Source organism: Varanus komodoensis, unplaced genomic scaffold, assembly GCF_004798865.1.
Source record: "Varanus komodoensis strain SLA01 unplaced genomic scaffold, ASM479886v1 scaffold15, whole genome shotgun sequence".
Lineage (NCBI taxonomy): Eukaryota > Metazoa > Chordata > Lepidosauria > Squamata > Varanidae > Varanus > Varanus komodoensis.
Window position 1 is genome coordinate 8,760,510 of NW_025335440.1, and position 18,620 is coordinate 8,779,129.

At 46.9% G+C, this 18,620-nt stretch overlaps 1 protein-coding gene across 1 annotated transcript in view; it reads left to right on the forward strand.

Annotated features, from left to right (window-relative positions):
• The first annotated feature begins 13,521 nt into the window (after positions 1-13,521).
• Positions 13,522-18,620, forward strand: part of CTDSPL (CTD small phosphatase like) — a 70,495-nt gene continuing 65,396 nt past the window's right edge. Inside the window, exon 1 of the mRNA XM_044425340.1 lies at positions 13,522-14,370. Within this exon, the coding sequence (XP_044281275.1) occupies positions 14,295-14,370 (76 nt within the window). The 5' untranslated portion in view covers positions 13,522-14,294. The remainder of the gene's footprint in view (positions 14,371-18,620) is intronic.

An 18,620-nucleotide genomic window follows, 5' to 3' on the forward strand; every position in this document is an offset into this window, starting at 1 on the left:
GCTGCCGCCTTCAGGACTGGGCTTCCTTCCATGGGCACGATTCCCCTCTCCTGATGAGCAAGGAAGGATTCTGCTGTTGGAGCAACATTGCCATGGCTGCCTCCACAAGACTTCCGAGAAAGCCAGCAGCTTTAATAACAGCTTTTTTAAAAGGGGAAAATAGAAAATTATAAGCCCGCTCACCTTCCTAGGAAAATGTTTTGGCATTAAGTCATTACTATCTCCCCACAAAAGGGAAAGAAAATAACTCCTCCCAGTTCGCCACTGGACTGATCCAGGCCATTTTTTCTTTCTAGCCCTTGGGTTGGGTCAGAAGAGTTACCATGGTTCATTCTCCCTTTTGGAGAAGACAAGAGCTTACGAAGGCAGCCCACACATGAAGCAATTTAATGTGCCAGATGTGAGCCAACAGTAGACCTCCAGAAGTTGTCTCTCAGCACCCCTGACCATTGGCCATGTTCATTGGGTCTGCTGGGAGCTGAAAGTCCAGAACACCTGGAGATCTGCCTTTCTCCCACCCTTGGTGTAGACCAGCCTTCCCCAGCCTGGAGCCCTCCAGAAGTTGGCTGGGGATGATAGAGGTTGTCATCCAAGAGATCTGGGGGCATCTGTTTGGATAAAACTGAGGTGGACAGTTCCTCAAATTCACAAATCAGGTGCCACTCAAAACTGATAATATTGTTGACCTCAAGTCTTGGACTTAATCGTTTTTGGCTCAGAATGTTGAGAGTTGTAGTCCAAAATACCTGAAGAGCACTCAGTTGAGCAGAGCTGTCCTGGAGAAAACCACAGACAGACAGCTTAAAACCTAAGGCAATATTTTGCAGTGTGGGCGCATTACGAGGATACCTTGCCAGCAGCTACTCCCAATTAATGTCAAAGAGCTTGAAATCCGCATTCTTTGGCCCTTTCTCGGCTGTAGAGCCATTGTATCATCTTTGCTTGTTTGTTTTCTTTCACATTTTGCAGCACCAAAAGGAGCTGATCAACACAGCTAACAATAATATGTACATGCAGAACCATCTTAAATAAAATATGCGTTAAAACAAATCAAAAACACAAGGAACAACATAAGAACAAGAGATAAAAAGCACCAACTCATTAAAATCTATTCTGCTGCTTGACAAGCTTATATGCCAAAGTGCTGCCTGTGATAATCCATAGAGTCCCAGCCCTTTTCTGTTCCCCCAGCCCAAAGTACATATTCAACTGTTACACAAGTCAAAGGCAATTTATGCTGATTTATAATGAATCGTTAGAACTTGGAGTCTTTCAGATGGCTGGGAGATGAGAAATAAGAACTTTCATAAATATACCAACCCCAACTCTTTCTTTTATCACGCCACTCAAAAATAAAGTCTGGTTTGAAGCTTTCAGCACTAATGAGCAAAGTTCACGCAGCTCTTGGACCTCCCACTGCAAAGAGGAAAACAAAGTGCCAGAAGTGGAAGGGTGTAACATTTTGTGCTACCCCTAGGGGATGCTTGTGAAGCCCTGGAGCAGCGGTCCCCTCAGAGAAAGACCTACGGGCAGAAGTCAGGGTCCCTCTGTACCCTCTAGAGGACATTTGTCTATTTGACGGACCAGCAGAAGACAATCTTCCATTTGAAGGACCGTGTAGTCCAAGCTCAGTTGAGAAATAAAAAAGCAGAAGGGGAGGCAGCTTGAAATTGCCCCTGAGAATGAGTACCTGGCCAGCAGACAATAACAGGTAGGTCCAATAGTAGGTAGAAGCAGGTCACCTGGTCAGAGCCCTCCCAGCTATGGTGAGATGCATTTCATTCTTATGGAAGTTACATTAATTCTTTGTAGAACTAAAGCAAAGCCATACTGGATCAGACTGGACTAGGCCATCAGGTCCAGCATTCTGTTCAAACGAAGGCAACCGATCAGTATATGCAAATTCAGTGCACATCAATGTCCAATTTCACCCTCTTTTGGGTGGCTCTTGCCCTCTTGGATATATGCAAGGGGCCACCCTAGCAGACCTTCACGCCCCTTTCCATTGAAGCAACAAGGTTTGGAGGGTTCAAATGCAGCAGGGCTTAGGTGAAGTTGATTGAATAAAAAGAGCGGGGGGCTAAGACCATCAAATCCAGAGTTTGTGATTGTCTGAGTGCACAAGAGCCAAAGGGTACGATGGACCCAGGGGGGAAAGTTCTGCTCCAAATTCTGCTGCATCAGGAACCATTAATCGAGAGGCCAAGAAGGGGATTTGGGTTGGAAATGATGATTTGTAGGTAGGGCTGGAAAGCAAAAATCCGGCTGGGAGGGAAATCCATCCAATTCCCTTGTCCTGGCTTCCTGGACTCCTATCTGGAAGAGCGGGCACTAAAATAAAGGGCAGGGTCTGATTCCAGGGAGCCTCTCTACTGGAAACAAACAAGATCATTCCCAGTATAGATGGGGCATGCCATCTTGGGCACTGCCCCCTGCTGTTCTAACCTTTCTATCTTCACCAGGAGCAGGTCTTTTAAAAAGGGGTCTTCGTGGTCCATTTAAGGTGGAACCAGGCCCCAGATATTTTGCATTACAGCAAGAATAGCACCCAGCCATGTTTAGACTGAATCTATCATTGAAGAAGAAAGAAGATATTGACTTTCATCCAACTTGGAGATTCTTTCCTTTAATATTGGTTAAGAGAAGCAGGACTTTGTAAGAAATGGATGGACTGATTTTACTGATGAAAGAGAAAGAAGATAGTGACTTCTATCAAATCTGGAACATCTTTTTTTATTGGCTGAAGAAACGAGACTTGGTTTGGATCTAAAGATGTTTTCAAGTTATTATAAATGGATTTGAATATGATCATAGAATGTTAAAAGATATGTAGTAGGGGGCTGACCCAGTAAGTCCAATGTATGTGATGATTGATGTTTTTAGTATTAAAATTTTAATAAAATTTCCTTAAAAAAAAAGAATAGCACCAGCCTTGCATTATTTCTGGGGAGAGCTATCCTCCCCCTAGCTAACATGAGGGCTGCAGCTACCTGGAGGGGACGGGGAATCCTGAAAGGATGGCAGGTCACACCCATGGCCCGGCAAATCCAAACTTCCGAGCACGGTGACCCTCCAAACACGGCCTCCGTGGCACCCTTGGTTTGGAACGAGACCTGCTTGAGCGCAGGGGGTGAGCCAGCCCTCGTTTCCAACTGGCTCCATGGGAAAAGTACCTCAGGGAATGCTAGCAAGAACTCTGCCTTCAACCCGGCTGGAATTTGCTCCCCCTAGGATGTGGTTGGCAAAAATCAACATGTGCAGATTTCCTCATTCACTCCAGAACAATGCATCAGTGTGACTCTTTTGTCAATAGGCAGTCTGTTAAGCTCCGTGTTGTCTCATTCTCCGGCACCACAAAAACAGGTCTGCAGCGTGATATACACCCCGGTTGTTTTGTGTACACTTATAATCCTGGAAGCTGTCCGGCAGCTTTCCATACCCAGGTCTCATTCATCACTTCTATTTCGGATCGGCTAATGGACAGTCTGTTCAGAAAGAAAAAGAATCCGTATCTTTCACCCCTCCAGAGACTACAGGTACACCATTCTTATCTATAATCTGGCCCAAACATGTATGTATGTATTTCTAAATTAAATCTTTCTAAGGGTGTGCCACCAAGATGCAGCTGGGGGAAATTCCATATATAAACACTCCCCACTTAAAAAAAAAAAAGATAAAAACAAATTGGCACATAGAAGACTACAATTGAAGAGAAAAAGCCATATATAGAACAAAATGTTGCAGTGATGTAAGAACTTCGTTCTGCCCCCTCCTTTTGGGGTCTCTCTTCCATCACCAGTCAGGATTTTGGCGTCAGGCTGGACAGGGCTATTCTTGCCCCCAACCCTTAAGGGTATTTTTCCTAAAGATTTTTCTAGTACTTTTGCAAAACTCAGCATTCCCCAAACTTGCTTAGACATATTTCTCATGTATATGTGTGGAGGGACCATTTTAGCAGATCTTTTGGAAGATGTAATATTGCAGGGTGGGCAACTAAATAGCCACCCCGCAAAACCTGATCATAAAATTGGAGTAGCCACTTAGCATATATTATAAAAGGATATGTATCACGCCAAGAGAGGACACTGGTGAGGAATACAGAGGAGTTCCTCTGTGCTCCTCACTTGTCAGTCCTTACCTGGAATATTGTGTCCAATTCTGGGCACAAAGATTTAAGAAAGATGCAGCTAAATTAGAAAGGGTCCAGCGGAGGGCAACAAAAATGATTCAGGGTTTGGAGTCACTGCCCTGTGAGGAGAGACTGAGAGAACTGGGCATGTTCAGCCTTAAGAAGACTGAGGGGGGACATGAGATCCCTCTAGAAGTACCCCAAAGGCTGCCACAAAGAGGGCAGTCAAGATCTCTTCCTGCTGATGCCGGAGTGCAGGACACGGAATAATCAAGTCAAGTTGCGACAACCCAGATTCAGGCTGGACATCAGGAAAAGCTTCCTCACTGCCAGAGCAATAGGACAGTGGAACCAGCTGCCTGGAGAGGTGGGGGGCTCTCCCACCCTGGAGACATTCAGAAGGAAACTGGGCAGCCATCCGAGTGGGATGGTGTAACTTGGTGTCCTGCAACAGCAGGGGGTTGGACTGGATGACCTTCATGGCCCCTTCCAACTCTACTATTCTATGATTCAATCTGCATACAGTTTGCATGTGTTCATTGATAGTCATGTGTGCAAAGTTAAAAAAGAGGACTGTACCTTAAAGGGAAGGACCAAACATCTCACTGTAGCAAGGAAGGCACCATACCTGGAGCCATTGTCTATCTACCTGCTTCTTCCAGGTGCGCAATTTCAAGGGTCCTCTCCCCCCCCCCCCGTATGCTTCCTTACCTTGAAACTGGATTTGGCATGGACCGCCCTCCAAATAAAGGACACCCTAAAATGGCGGTAGCTCTGTGATTCCCACACTGTTTGCCAAGCACTTTCATTTTCTGGCAACAGACAGAAAGTGGCAAGAGTAATCCACGCCCTGGTAACCTCTCGACTTGACTACTGTAATGCGCTTTACATGGGGCTGCCCTTGAAAACAGTCCAGAAGTTGCAATTGGTACAAAATAGAGCAACATGTCTGCTTACAGGGACTGGCAGATGAAACCCATATATTGCTTCTACTGCACTGTGGCCCAGGCCTGCTTCGAGGTGCTTGTATTAACATATAAGCCCTAAATGTACTCACCCATGACTTAAGACTATCTTCAGACGTCCTTCTCTGGGAGCCACCTTTAAAGAATACAAAGAGGGCAGCTACTTGGGGAAGGGCCTTTTCAGTAGCAGCACCTTATTTATGGAATTTGCTCCCCAGAGAAGTATGCCTGGTGCTGATGGTGAATATATTCCAGTGCCAGGCAAAAACATTTCTATTCACTCAGCATTTTAATGGTTAAGCGATATGTTTTTACTATCTACTCCAAGTCTTCAATTTGTTTTATTTTCTGCTTTGGTTCTTGCTTTTATTGGTTTTTATTAGGGTTTTGTATTTATTAATCTGTTTAACTATGTTGTAAATCGTTTTGTTTAGCTTTACTTATTGTTTAATTGGAATGCTTTACTGATTGCAAATTTGTTTTAATATCTTGAGTGTTTTATGTTTCATTGAGCGTAAACTGTTCAGGGAGCCAGAACAGCTGAGCTGAACAGTATACACATTTTTATAAATACATACATACATACATACATACAGTCATACATACATGTTCTGGCTTTCCTGCTTGTTCCTGACCTTGGTCTGCTTCCTAGTCTTGTGTCCTCCAAAACATTTCCTTATCAGCCCTCTGTGCCATGTGCCAGATACTCCAGGACTGTTTTACCGCCTGTTTAAGATCAAGACAGCTGCCAAAATCTGCACCGCAGCAGGAAGAGCGTACAAGTGTATATTGTATCTGGGAAGACCCTGTTTCCTAGCAGTTATGGTGGGTGAGGACTGCAGCGAAGAACACAGAAACAGGCAGGCAGAAGGGGGTGGCAGCGGAAACAGCCTCCCTGCTAGCAAAGCACTTCAGTCCCAGGGCTTCGCTCCCGTGACCCTCAGCTCCACTACCCCACTGGTTCTTTTGCTCCTGGCAGCTCCATAAAGTGGCCAGTCCTGAACAGAGTAATTTTGTGCATCAGCTGTCATTCTGTGGAAATTAAGGCCCTGAGGGCCAGCACCATCAGAAGCAAGAGATTGCTGGACTAACATCAATCAGCGCAGTCAAACGTAATCAAGGTGCGGCCAGGTTCCCGATTGTTCTCATTCCACCCTGCCTGTTAGATCCCAGCACAAGTATTTCTGCCCTCTGATGAGCTTGGGCTGTGGACTTGCAATTCATATCTTCCTCCTCCCTGATCATCTCATCTCTGTGGTCATAAAGAGCTTTCCTGCCCGCTTCTGCCTCGAAATGACAATTGGATCTTGATGGCTCGCGTTACTGGCACGGACACCTTGTAAAAAGAAGAGCTGCCATAACCGTAACTTCATACCGAAGAACATTTTGTGACTAAAATCCTCCCTCAAATTGGCACTCACTGGGAAAGCAAAAAGTGGATCGCAAGAGCAGCCAGGGGTAATTTCTCCACCACTTTGAATTGGACAAAGCGATAAACAGCGGCAGAAGCGGGTGATTTAATAGCTGCGGCAGAGTTGATGTGCCTCCTCCAAGGATGCTGAACCTTTCTCTGCTTGAGGACTGAATCTGATTTTGGAAACGCTCCTGGCAGCTGCCTGCCAGTGGTGGGTGGGGCCAAAGACAAAGGGGTGGGGCTAACATGCCAGGCATGTGCAGCCAGGGAAGGAGGAATCAGCACTCGGCGTGCCAGCCGGCCGAGCGCCTCTCCCGATCACAGTCACCTAATAGCTAACCTGAACACTCAACAGCATTCAAAGTCCTGGGCAGGAGATTAAGAGGAATGTTGGTCCCGGATGCAGCAGGGTCAGACACTCAGTTATGTATTGCCCTTCATACCTGTCTCTTGGCTTGTCTTTTGCCACACGGAAAAGGTCCACAGCTTGTTCCCGGATAGGGAAATCGCTCCCCTACCAATAGCACGCTTAAAAATGTGAATTCTCCAAATTGGTTTGGGCACGTGATGCAAACCCCAGCCGAGTCCCTTTCTGAACCGCACACATCCGGATTGGGCCATGGGCAGCACGCGAGGCAATCCAGCCCTCGGAACTAAACGAGGCTCCGGCGAATGGGGCGGCATAGAAATTTTCTAAATTAAATAAATAAATAAATGGGCTGCTTTTGCTCTACTCTAAATCTGCCAATCACTGTACCTCTTGAATTTTGCCAGGGCAGATGGGTAGGAATTTCCTTTCCGCATAAGAATTTATCGAACATTTTAAAAAAGAACATTTTAAAAAGTGAATGCAGGAGAAAGCAAAACTGGTATTCATCCATTAGCTGGGGATGATGACTGTTGTAGTCCCTGAAGAGCACATGGTTGAGAAAGACCAGTCGATGCTGCTTAGGAACAGTGCCTCTGGGCGTTAGGTGGGAAATCTTTTGCACTTTATCTGGGGCCTCTGCAGGTAAAGCAAACGTTCCCTTTCTTTCCCTCTCCCCTCCACCTTACAAAAGGAAACAAAGATTAACCAAAACTGACACTTGCCGTCCATTACGTGTTGCACCCTGCAAATCTTCTGGGCCAGGCCTAGCCTTCAAAAGCCGTTCCAAACCTTGCACCGCAGCAGCGTGGCAAACCCTTTCAGACACCCAGGCCATTTCCGTGGCGAGCGTGTGACATCGCCTCCTCCGCTTTGCCCACGTCTGCCTAAAAGCGGCTCATTTCCTCCGGAAAGAAGAAGGAAGGTTCAAGGCAAGGAGCACTGCAACCAGGTACGAAGGTATCCTGCGGCACCGGGAAGCAAGCTGAGACAGGACCATCAGGGCTGGCTTCCCGACTGCTAAAACAGGCTGGGAGAGTCTGGGAACGCAAGCCACAAGTGTCCGTTACAGCAGGTACCTTTGGAGAACTGCTCAAGGCAGAGGGAAGCACTGAAAACAAGGCACAACAAATGCATCTCTTTTCTTCCTGCTTTTCAGATGTATTTATTTTCATTTTTGACATGCCCCTGCATCAAAGAATGGCCATCTAGCATGCAGAAAACTGACAGCGTGCGCTTTTTTCTGGGGGCACCAAAGACCAACACAGACAATGTGGCTGCGAATGAAAGTCTTTGGCTGACAGTCGGAAAGCCGGAGCTGCACAAACAGCCGGCGGCTTCTGAGTTTCTCTGAGGCCTCCTGTATGAACCAGGTGCTTCTTTTATTAAATAGTATCTAAACAAGAGATTTGCACATGGCTGCGTGCCGGAAGAAGAAACCCTGGTGGGGACAGATGCTAAACAGGGACTACTGGGTCTCCAGCTTTCCTTCCTATCCTGAAACAAGTCCATTCCTTGAAGTCTTTCAGTGCTGGTGTGTGCATTTTAGCAGAGGTTTTGACATAGTGAGCAGGTTCACACAACACTTAAAACCCAGGCCGGCTTAAAAGGGCATCCTGCACGGCTGCTTAGTATGGGGCCCCTGCTATGTCCATCAACACAACTGGGCACAGCCACAGACACTGCCCCCTCGAACTGCGGGAGGACTAACATTCCCCCGCCCCACACTTCTCAGTGGGGCAGGGGAGCAGGAAGGCTGCCAGCCCTCCCCCTGACTTACAAATAGACCTTGGGAACTGCAGTGAGGGTTATTGGTGGCTCCACCATGATCAGCAGCGGCCCTGACCCAGCACACTGCTTCCACTGGGTGCTGCAATGGCTCAGCCAGATGGGGGACTGAGACCACTCCATGCTTGGCCTCTGAGAAGTCTTGGAAGTGTGTGTGGGGGGGAGAGAGGAAATCCGTGGAATGGAGGAATATTAGACGCCAGTGGATTATCTAATGAAGCTGATGGGTATAAGATTCCAGACAAATTAAAGGAAGGGCTTCTCCACACAATGGATAGTTAAAACTATCACATTCACTTCCACAGGATGAAGTGATGGCCACCAACTTGGATGCCTTTAAAAGGGGGTTGGACAATTTTATGAAGTATCAAGCTACTAGTCCTGGTGGCTACGTGCTCCCTCCAGGGTCAGAGGTGATGTGCTTGTGTGCATGGGTCACTGAGAAATGTGAGCAGGAGGGGTGCTGTTGGAATCTTGCCCTGCTCATGGGTTTGTTTGTTGGCCTTTGTAGCAAAGAACACGCCAGACTAGAAGGCCTTTAGTTTGATCCAGCACGATTTTTCCTATGTTTATCAATACTCTCAAGTATTAAAAAAATGCCAGTAAGCATCTGGTGACTTCTTCCTAAAGGAAACCAAACCCCAGGCAACCTTGACACCCTTTGCACCAGGTTGGCACGAGTAAAGATATTTAGTCTCTTGATTAAACAGGTGTGCTGTGTCAATATATATGATCGAAGGGAAATTAGAGGATTTCAAAGGGCCAGCTATAATCATGTATTGCAAATTAGTGACAAATGTGAGGAGGGCAACCATTTTGATTTGCAAAGCCTTGTTGCTCAAGATGGGGCCGGATCAGGGATGTCAGAGACTTATTTGGGGTACAATCCTATGCAGTCAAAAGAAAAGTCTTCCAATTCCCAGCATTCCCCATCTGGAACCAGCAGGAAGTAGCACATAGCCATCAGGACTAGTGGCTTCATACTTGATAAATTCTCTGTCTGGAGAATGCTGAGGGTGGGAAGGCCTAGGCTGAAAGAAGAGGGACATGTCTCCATCTCTTGTGTGGTAATGACCTGTGGACTTTTTGCATTGTGGATCGATGCGCAGTGAGGCATGTGTGTGTGTGTGGGGGGGGGTAGGTTTGCTAGACACAATTGCAGATCCATTTCAGCACATGTGCCTTTAGGATGCGATTACACATGAGATTCTATGAAGATTTTTTTGGTGTGGGGTTTCACCATTACTAAAGTGTATGTGGGAATACCCACAACAACATGCAGGAGAAAGCGAGGAAGCTTTGCGGCACGAATGCTCATTCTAAGCTATGACAGAGAAAAAGTAATCTGTCGTATGGCTTTGCATTAATCTTGAGTGAGAGACACTCAGGTGACAGATGACAAAAGATGCACCTGGACAAGCCACAGATATTGCCCGGAGAATAATAAAGAAGCGCCTTTTCTCCGGCAAAATCGCAGGTGTCTTCATTTTTAGATAATATCTCAGAACACACTTGGGGGTGTGTGCAAAAGTTGTGTATTTTGAAGGCATGTCTAGCATTTTAATCCTCCCATTCCATCATTTCTGTCCTGCCATTGAAGCTAATAGTGCTTGCTTGAAAATCAACGTCAGTATGTGACAGTGAGAACTGTCACAATGCTAATGAAAGCTGAGCTTGTTTGAAATCTTTGAACTCTGCTGGTCTACATAGAAATTATCCTACATTCTCCTAGATAGCCAAAGAGAGGAAGAATAAACCTCGGCTTTCCTTCTAGCAATGTGGCAGGTTTAAAAAGTTTTCACTTTCTTCCTTCAGTTTCTTCAAAAACATGCTTATACTTTATTCTGAATGGTAGGCAAATACATTTAAATAAGGATATAGCATTTAAGCAGTCGGTTGGATTAATTTGGGAAGGCTATGCAAGTGTAAGTTCTACTGATTTCAACTGAAATTAGTAAAAAAAATGTAATGTATTACATTTAATACAAGCATTCCTAAAAATAGCAGATGGGAAACAATCTTAGAAGGGCCTAATCTAGGAAGGGGTGCCCTTTCTAGACTGCTCTTGATATGAAATCATCTTATCATCTTAAAGCAAGCCTGTGGGTTTTTCAAACTTCAGAAATACTGCTTTACCTGCATGCAAAGTAGATCCATACATTCATTGAATCAGCTAAAATTAAAATGTCTTTCACTGGGAGGCAACCCGAAATTGAAATGTTACCAATGAATTGTGAATTAGGATCATCATCCTATGCATACTTAACTGAGAAGTTGTCCCATGGAAGAAGTCCCATTGAACGGAATGGGATTTACTTTTGAGTAGACACGCAGAGGACAAGCTGCTAATGATTCAGATAAGATGGTTAACTATGCAAGCCTTATGCACACCTAAGCGTAACCGGACTTACTCCAGGTAAGTGCTTATAGAAGGGGTGCCAAAGATTCCCAAAACCATGATCCTTCCCTCCACTGTCCCAGCCCTTTGTGCACGCAGCCTTTCTGGCTTCTGACAGGTTGAAAGGCCTCTCAAATAGGCGACACCAAAGGCTTTGCACTGATATAGGCTTTTACTTTTAGTAAGTCTAGCTGCTCCTTCTTTCTTTTCAGGCCCCCAACACTGGAATGCGCCTCCCCCCCCCAAAAAAATATATATCTGAAACTGGGTGTTTCAGCCCAAGATTGATTTTATTATCATCTGGATGCTGTATCTTATTTGTTTTATTGTATTACCACCCGGAGACAAGGTGAAGGGCTGGATAGACCAGCTTTAAATAAATAAATAATATAGGGCTTGCGGGCCTGGTTTACAAGACAGCATTCCAAAATATTTTATCCTACTTCATATCCCAGCAGAGATAAACATTGGGGTGTTGCGGTAAGGAAGCTAGTTACGATTTTTAAAAATTTCACCTTTACAAAGGGATCTCCGAAAGACGACTCATTGCCACCCCACATGCAAAACTCGGTATTTTTGTGCGTAGATCCGCAAAAGCAAAAAAACCAATTCCTCCTCCAGTCCCCAAATCGATGGATCATGGAGAGAAAGAGAGCGATCGAGGCAGGTTTGGAGATGCAAGTTCCGGGATTTTGCATGCTCTTGGGCGAGGACCAACCCCGCTCCCGGTCCGTTTTCTCCAGGCCTTGCAAGAGGCAGGAACCCCTCCTGCTCTTTCTTACCACCCCCGCGGTGTGGGCCGAAGCGAGAGGCGCGTAACCCGGCGGACCGCGATGGGGAGCGGCGTCCCTCGGGGAGCCCCGCTGTCTACGAGCACTTCGCTCCGCTTGACCCCAGGACCTGCTCCGCTTCGAGCCTCTCCGGGCGCGTTGGACGACAAGTCCCGTCATCCCAGGGCGTGATGGGAGCTGTCGTCCCACACATACGTCCAGAGCGAGCCGGGCTGAGGAGGGCTCGGGCGCGGCCCTCCCTGAGCCCAACGACTCTATGTAAAGGTGGGTGGTGGGGACAGGTCGTATCCGTGCATGGAGATCCGTATGCCCCCCAGCCAGCCTTGCCTGCTGCAAAATACAAAAGGCACGGACAGATCCGCGAAGGAATCGCGGCACTAAGCAGTTTCGAGGCACTTGGGAGGGGGGCGCGTGCAAGCCTGGTTTTATTTTTGTCTTACTTGCCCCCCCCCGTCCCACCTGCTTCGACAGGGCTGTGAGCGACGCCTCTCTAGCTGTTGCACCGCCATCGCGCACATGCTCAAACGCGCTTTTTTCTTCCCCCGTTCTGCGGCTGCAATAAAGCTGCCTCTCGAAGGAGGGATGCGTTTCGCAGAGGCCCAGATGTGCCGCTTTTGCTTTTCAGAGCCCGAGGCAGTTCCCGAACCAGGCTGAGACTTTCCCGCGCGCTCTACACTGTTGAGCTGCACATTTTAAATGCATCTTCCAGCGCAGCTGATGCATCTATACAACTAAAGGGGGGGCAGAGAGTAAAACGTGGAGGGAAAAGAGCGATGCACTCTGTACATGCTCAGAAACACCCGTTTAATTTAACATGCCAACGGAGCGAACAGGAAGGGAGGGGGAAGTGGGGGCGTCACAGGGCACCCACGCAAGGAACCGCCTCGCTCCCCGCACGCCCGCGTCGCGCCCCCTTAAAGCCCTCGGCTGCCCGCGCCCGCCACTCACGGGGAGGAAGGCGGAGCCACAGGCAGCCGGCCCCTCTCCTAACACCGCCCCTTTCCCTTCGGCCTGACTTGCCCCGCCTCGGCCAGGCCGCGAGGCCCCGCCCCCCGCGTGATGGACGGGCGCGAGGCGCGGTGGCCCCGCCCCGTTGTTTACCGCGCGGCCGGGTTGGCGGAGCGGCGCGCGGGCGGGCGGGCGCGCCATGCCTCCATGTTGTGGCCCGAGGCGGCGGCGGCTGCGGCGGCGCCTTCCTCTTCCTCCTCCTCCTCTTCCTCCTCGTCCTCGGCGGCGCGCGCGGGGCTGAGGGGCGGGCGGCGGGCGCAGCTGGCGCGCTGAGGGGAGAGGGGGCGGCGGCGGAGGAGGGCGCGGCGCGGGCGGCGGCGCGGCGGAGGCGGCGCCTGGGACTGGCGGTGACAGGCGGGCGGGCGGCTGGCTGGCTGGCTGAGGGAGGCTGCGGCGGCGGCGGCGGCGGCGGCGGCTGTGGCGCAGCACGGAGCCCGGGCGCCGCGCCTCCTCTTCCTCCTCCTCCTCCTCCTTCCCCCCTTCCCCCAGCCTCGTCCTGCCTCGGGCTCCCCCCTCAGAGCTGACGCGGGGAAGGAGGCGAGGAGGAGGAGGAGGAGGAGGAAGGAGGGGGCGGGGAGAGGGATGAGATAATCCCGAGGGAGCCGGTGGGGAGGGCCAGCGCAGTGGGAGGGGGCATGTAGGGTGAGGGGAGGGGGCCAAGTGCCAGGAATCGCCCGGGGAGGTGACAGGAAGGGGAGTTGGGATCCCCCCGGTGGGGAAGCTGGCTTTTTCTGGCGCGAGGGCCCATTCAGAGGGTAGATAACTTCAGGGCTAATCCTCGAAGAGGGGTCCTTTGGGGAGGGGGACCATGCTAGACCAGGGGTATCCCCTGGGGAGGGTGATGTGTGGACAGCTCTGGATGAGGTTTGGGGGAGCAGATTTGGTGGGGGCAGGTTTTTTAAGGGGATCATCAGCTCAGGGCAGCCTGGGGTGGGTAGCCATTTAGGAGACGTCGGAGGAATTGGGGTGCTGTTTTTGTGGGTTGTGATGGTCAGTCAGGGCTTTCTCCCCTGCCTGTCTTTTTAAAGCTTTTCTGAGGTGGCTGTTCAGGCGGGTATTTTTGTGCCTGGCATAGAGATTTGGAGCGGCACTAGGTTTATTTTCTTATTCGGAGTGGTGTACAATTTTGCTTTTGGTGCGGTAGGCTTTTCGGATTTGAGTCTCCCCCCAATTTTTTTTTAAACTCCCTCTCTTCTTTGAAGAACTACAGAAGAGACCTGTATGCCTGCTGCCTTCTACTACAATTTCTTTCTTTCTTTTTTTTTTCCTTTTTTTTTTTTGTGGCTTGGCTTCATTCCTGGAGGAGTTATTTTTTCCACATATAAATCCGCCTATTGATTTCCTAAAAGGAAAACAAATAAAAAGAATCCCATAAACGCACACCGAACCTGCCTCTGGGAGGGAAATAACCAGGTGAAAACGCACTCTGTTTCCATGGACAACCCGTCCATTATCACCCAGGTGACTAACCCCAAAGAGGAAGAAATCCTGTCTTGCTCTCAGGATAAAGGTGAGAAGCTGTTCTCTATTGGGTTCATGACAGCATTGCAATGGTTGCCTACACTTGTAGATAAATGATCTAATGATCCTATTATAACCTTATGGTGGTTGGCGTATTTAGTTTTCCAGGCTGAAGTTGATGGATAGTGTAGCAGAACCTCAACCTGATGCCAGCCAGATCTATTAGACTACAACACCCATAATGCCCAACCAGCATGGCCATACCAGTTGGGATGATGAGAGTTGTAGTCCAGCCCTAGAGGGGCTAGTTTGGGGAAGTCTGATGTAGCAACTTGAAGCTCTTTTCAGTTATAATTTGCTTAACTTGAATCCAGCAGTAACTCAAAACATAGCAACAGCTATTGAAATGGATTTCTACCTCTGCCTGCATTTGTTTCAATTCCCAGTTTGTGTTGAGTGCATGCATCTCTTGTAACCTTGTTGTTGCTCTGCCAGCCAGAGCTTGGGCTAGGTCCAAGCTCTCCGAAGGGAGACCTTTACTGAACTTACAAAGATGATTTTAAGATCTTTGACGTTTGGTCACGGAAGAACTTTTGAGTTTCCTCTTCAAAATGGTTGAAGAATCTTTGTGGAATCAGTAATTGGAAATGATTGGCTATTTGGCATCTGAAATGGGTAAGGCAAAGCCGCCTGGTAAGGCATACTGGCATGGCTATGAAGCTCCTACCCAAAATAGTCACAACCTGCCGTCAGTGTGTCCCAGTACAAAAGCCAGGACAGACGATTGCAGTTACTTTTCCATCCGCAGAAGGAAGGTTTGAACCAAGGCTAACAGATCAAAACTTAAGATGTAAAGGATGTCCTAGCCCTATAAAACATGAGCAGAGATTGTTCTCTGTGAATGAGTGAAGTTATGAAATAATGGCTTTTCTGTGAAAATAGAGGCTGTGATTCAAATCTGGTGGTACAAATCGTATTTACCACAAAAGAATAAAGATTATACACTTTCTAGTGGTTGCAGATTTATTTATTTTTTCCTTATATGAAAAATGTTGCTCGATTTGTTGTAGCTTTGTGTAATGTCATAGTGCACCTTGTTTTCTCCAGTTATCTGCTTGTTTGTTCTGGGATCATGTGGTTTAATGGACAATATTCTATGTATTGATGGCTGAACAATCCTGATGTAGTTTCTGTCCCCTCTTTAGTTCTGTGACTTCCCCTCTCCCTTTAGAATCCTTTTATATTAATAATATAAAAAGGAGAAACAAAACAATCATTATGTAGACAAAAAGCCGTAGGTAATTTTTTTCTTCCATGTTGGATTTGGCTCTCCTTCTTGACATAGTGAGCCATGGTCTTCATTATGGTAGTTTTATGGACTCTTTTAATATAAAGGACTACAGATTGCAGAAGGTGTGGTCTTCATCTTATAGAATAGAGTTGTGTAGGGGTTTTGTTGTGTTTGGAACATAAACCATGTCTCACTCATAAATACTTCTAGCACAAGAGAATTTGAGAATTTTCTGGCTATTTTTATAGTAGAATATCTGCTGGGAAAGGCAGGTAAAACAGGTTCTTACCAGTTTGCAAGTGGACTGGAATGGTACAGATGACACTTATCTGTACTGGGGGTGGTGTGGACTTATTGATCCCCATCTCTTTTTAACCATGCTAAAGAAGGAGCACCCTATGTAAGTGCTTATTAATCCACGCCTTTCTTAACCAGGGTTAAGGGTTACTTAACATACCATTGATGCCAACATGATTCCCTCTTAACTGAGGTTAGACCTTTGTTAGCCAACCCTGGTTAATATTAACCCAGGTTAAGGCTGGAGGCCTGCATGAATTGAGGGACTGGTAGGGAAGAAGCATGCAATCTTGTAATTGTGCCTGATAACGCTCATGTTTGCACTGGACATAGGGAACCTAGTATTTCTCATTGATGTTGTATGGAAGCATTTCTATGAACTAGCTGAACAGTGGTCAAAAATGTAAACATCAGTGAGTGTCCAACCTGTCTTTAATTTGCTGTGAGGGGGATTTAATTGAAAACCCGGAAGGGTGGAGACTTGATACCTTCTTTATCAAATTTCTGATGATGGAGGAAAGCAGGAGTGGGCTGTTTCTTTCACACCCTTCTTGAAAGCGTCCCAAAAGTGTATGGATGGCCATGATGTGAAACGGAATGACCACTGTCAATTTTGTATGCTGCTATTCCAAATCACGCTCAGACATGTTTGGCGTATAGAAATACAGGAGTTTATCTCACCCACCAAGACTGTCCTGTGTTATGCAATTGGAGATTACTAGCCAAACTGCAAAGTTTGGGTTGCCTTAGTAACCAAACCAAATTTTTGATTGTCAGAGTAGTGCTCCTTTCCTTTGGATTAGTCCTATGTATGTTCACTAAGGAGACCCATTATCTTCAATGGAGCTTGCTTCTGCTTAAGGGTGGTAAGATTTTGGAGCTGGGGAAGAGAACAGGGCTTAGTTTGGTAATGAACCGTCCTTTCTGACGCCGAGTGAGAGACTGGTGCCTGCAGTAGGTGACCAAGGTCACCTTGGTCCAGGCCATTTGCTTCTGCTGCCAAAATGGATTAGCCATACTTCTCTGGCTTTCTGGAGTGGACATTCCCTGCCATAGCATTTGGCCCTCCAAAACTCAGAACAAGTGCAGGGACAATTGCTGACAAGCAAGAGAGGAAGTTTTGGGTTTGCCTTACCACCTTTCAGAACGTGATTAAACACTGGCTGTGGCAGGATAGCTGAAATGTGGACCCCTGCTCCTGTTGAATAATAAGCAGGTACTGTCACACCTGCTCACCAAGCAGAAATGTTCTGGTTGTGATGAGCAAGATGCTATCAGTCTGTAGGTCCCCTCACAGAATTCTCATTTACACTGGAGAGGGAGGAGAAACTTTCTTACCTTCTCTAAACCTTAGTGCAAATTAGATAAGATCCATGGCTATTTTCACATGCTGAGGATTGTGGTGGGGGTGGCAGTTAGTGGCTAGTTAGTGGCTAGATAGTCCAGGCCAACATTTCTGAGCCCCCAGACTTCACATGGAACAGTGTTTAGTCCAACACACATGGATGTGGATGGCTTTTCTAGCATGCACATAAAGACTGGTGTCTCCTGGGAAACAGCAAATCGCGGATTAATTAACCCACAATTTCCCATGCACAAGATGGAGCGAGAGCATACAACTGCTGCTCATGTTCTCCTTGCTTCGGCTTTTAAGTAACAACCTGCAATAGGATGGGTTTCAGGTTGAGTGTGATGTGCGAATCTGAAACACTAGGTTGTTTAGCCCATGAATAATCAGATGATTCACATGTTGAGCCAGCTGTGAAATAGGACATAGTGACAATTTCATCAGTAGAAAAAGTGAATTTTGTAAGCCGCCCCGAGGCTTTTTGCAAATGGGGCAGCAAAGAAATGTTCTAAATAAATAAATAAATAAATAAATTTAGTCCAGCATAGTAAGCAATTTTTAATTTTAGTTTTATGTCTGTTGTACATTTTCTTAAACTGTCATTCCCTTTTTCAAGTCATTGGGAGGGAGTGGGACAGAAACTGAATAATGTCAGTGCATTTAAGATTGCAGCCTCTCTTCATCTGAAGAAATTGTGTCTAAATGATCAAGTCATATACTCTTACTACAGTATTGCTTTTTCTGTTTCATTAATCAAAACCACTTCATATAAATTACATCCTTTTGCTATTATAGGCTTTTAACATCTGTAAACATCAAGATGCCACTATTTTGTTCCTATTAAGGAAAGTCATAAAGTTAGCTTGTTTTGTGTATTTGATTCATTATTTGATTGAATAATGATTTTGTCTTATTTGATTCATTGTTACTCAATTAACTTGTGCATTTATGTTGATGTCAAAATGAGCTTCAGCTGTTGAAAGTTATAATTAGCTCAATATAAGTATAATTCTTTTGAAGGGTTGTCTTCCCAGAACTTGCTATATTATCCTGACTTTAGAAACTTCCTCTTGCACATGGTGGTCCAATTTTTCATATCTCATGGGCTGCATGAGGACTTCAACACAGAACCTGGGGGCCCACGCATTTCCGTATCATAAATTAAAGGACTCATTGCATGAAACAGAACTCTCTGCAAACAGCTCCTTCTCTGAACACAGCCCAAGCACAATGACCGCTTCTCTGGAATGGCCCGTCCCTTTCTCCCGTTTTTCCTGCCCAGAAACCCTCCCTTGACGCCCCCCCCCCTGCGGCCCAGCCTTCCTTCTTGAAATTGGCATGTTGAGCCTCTTGTACCTGAACT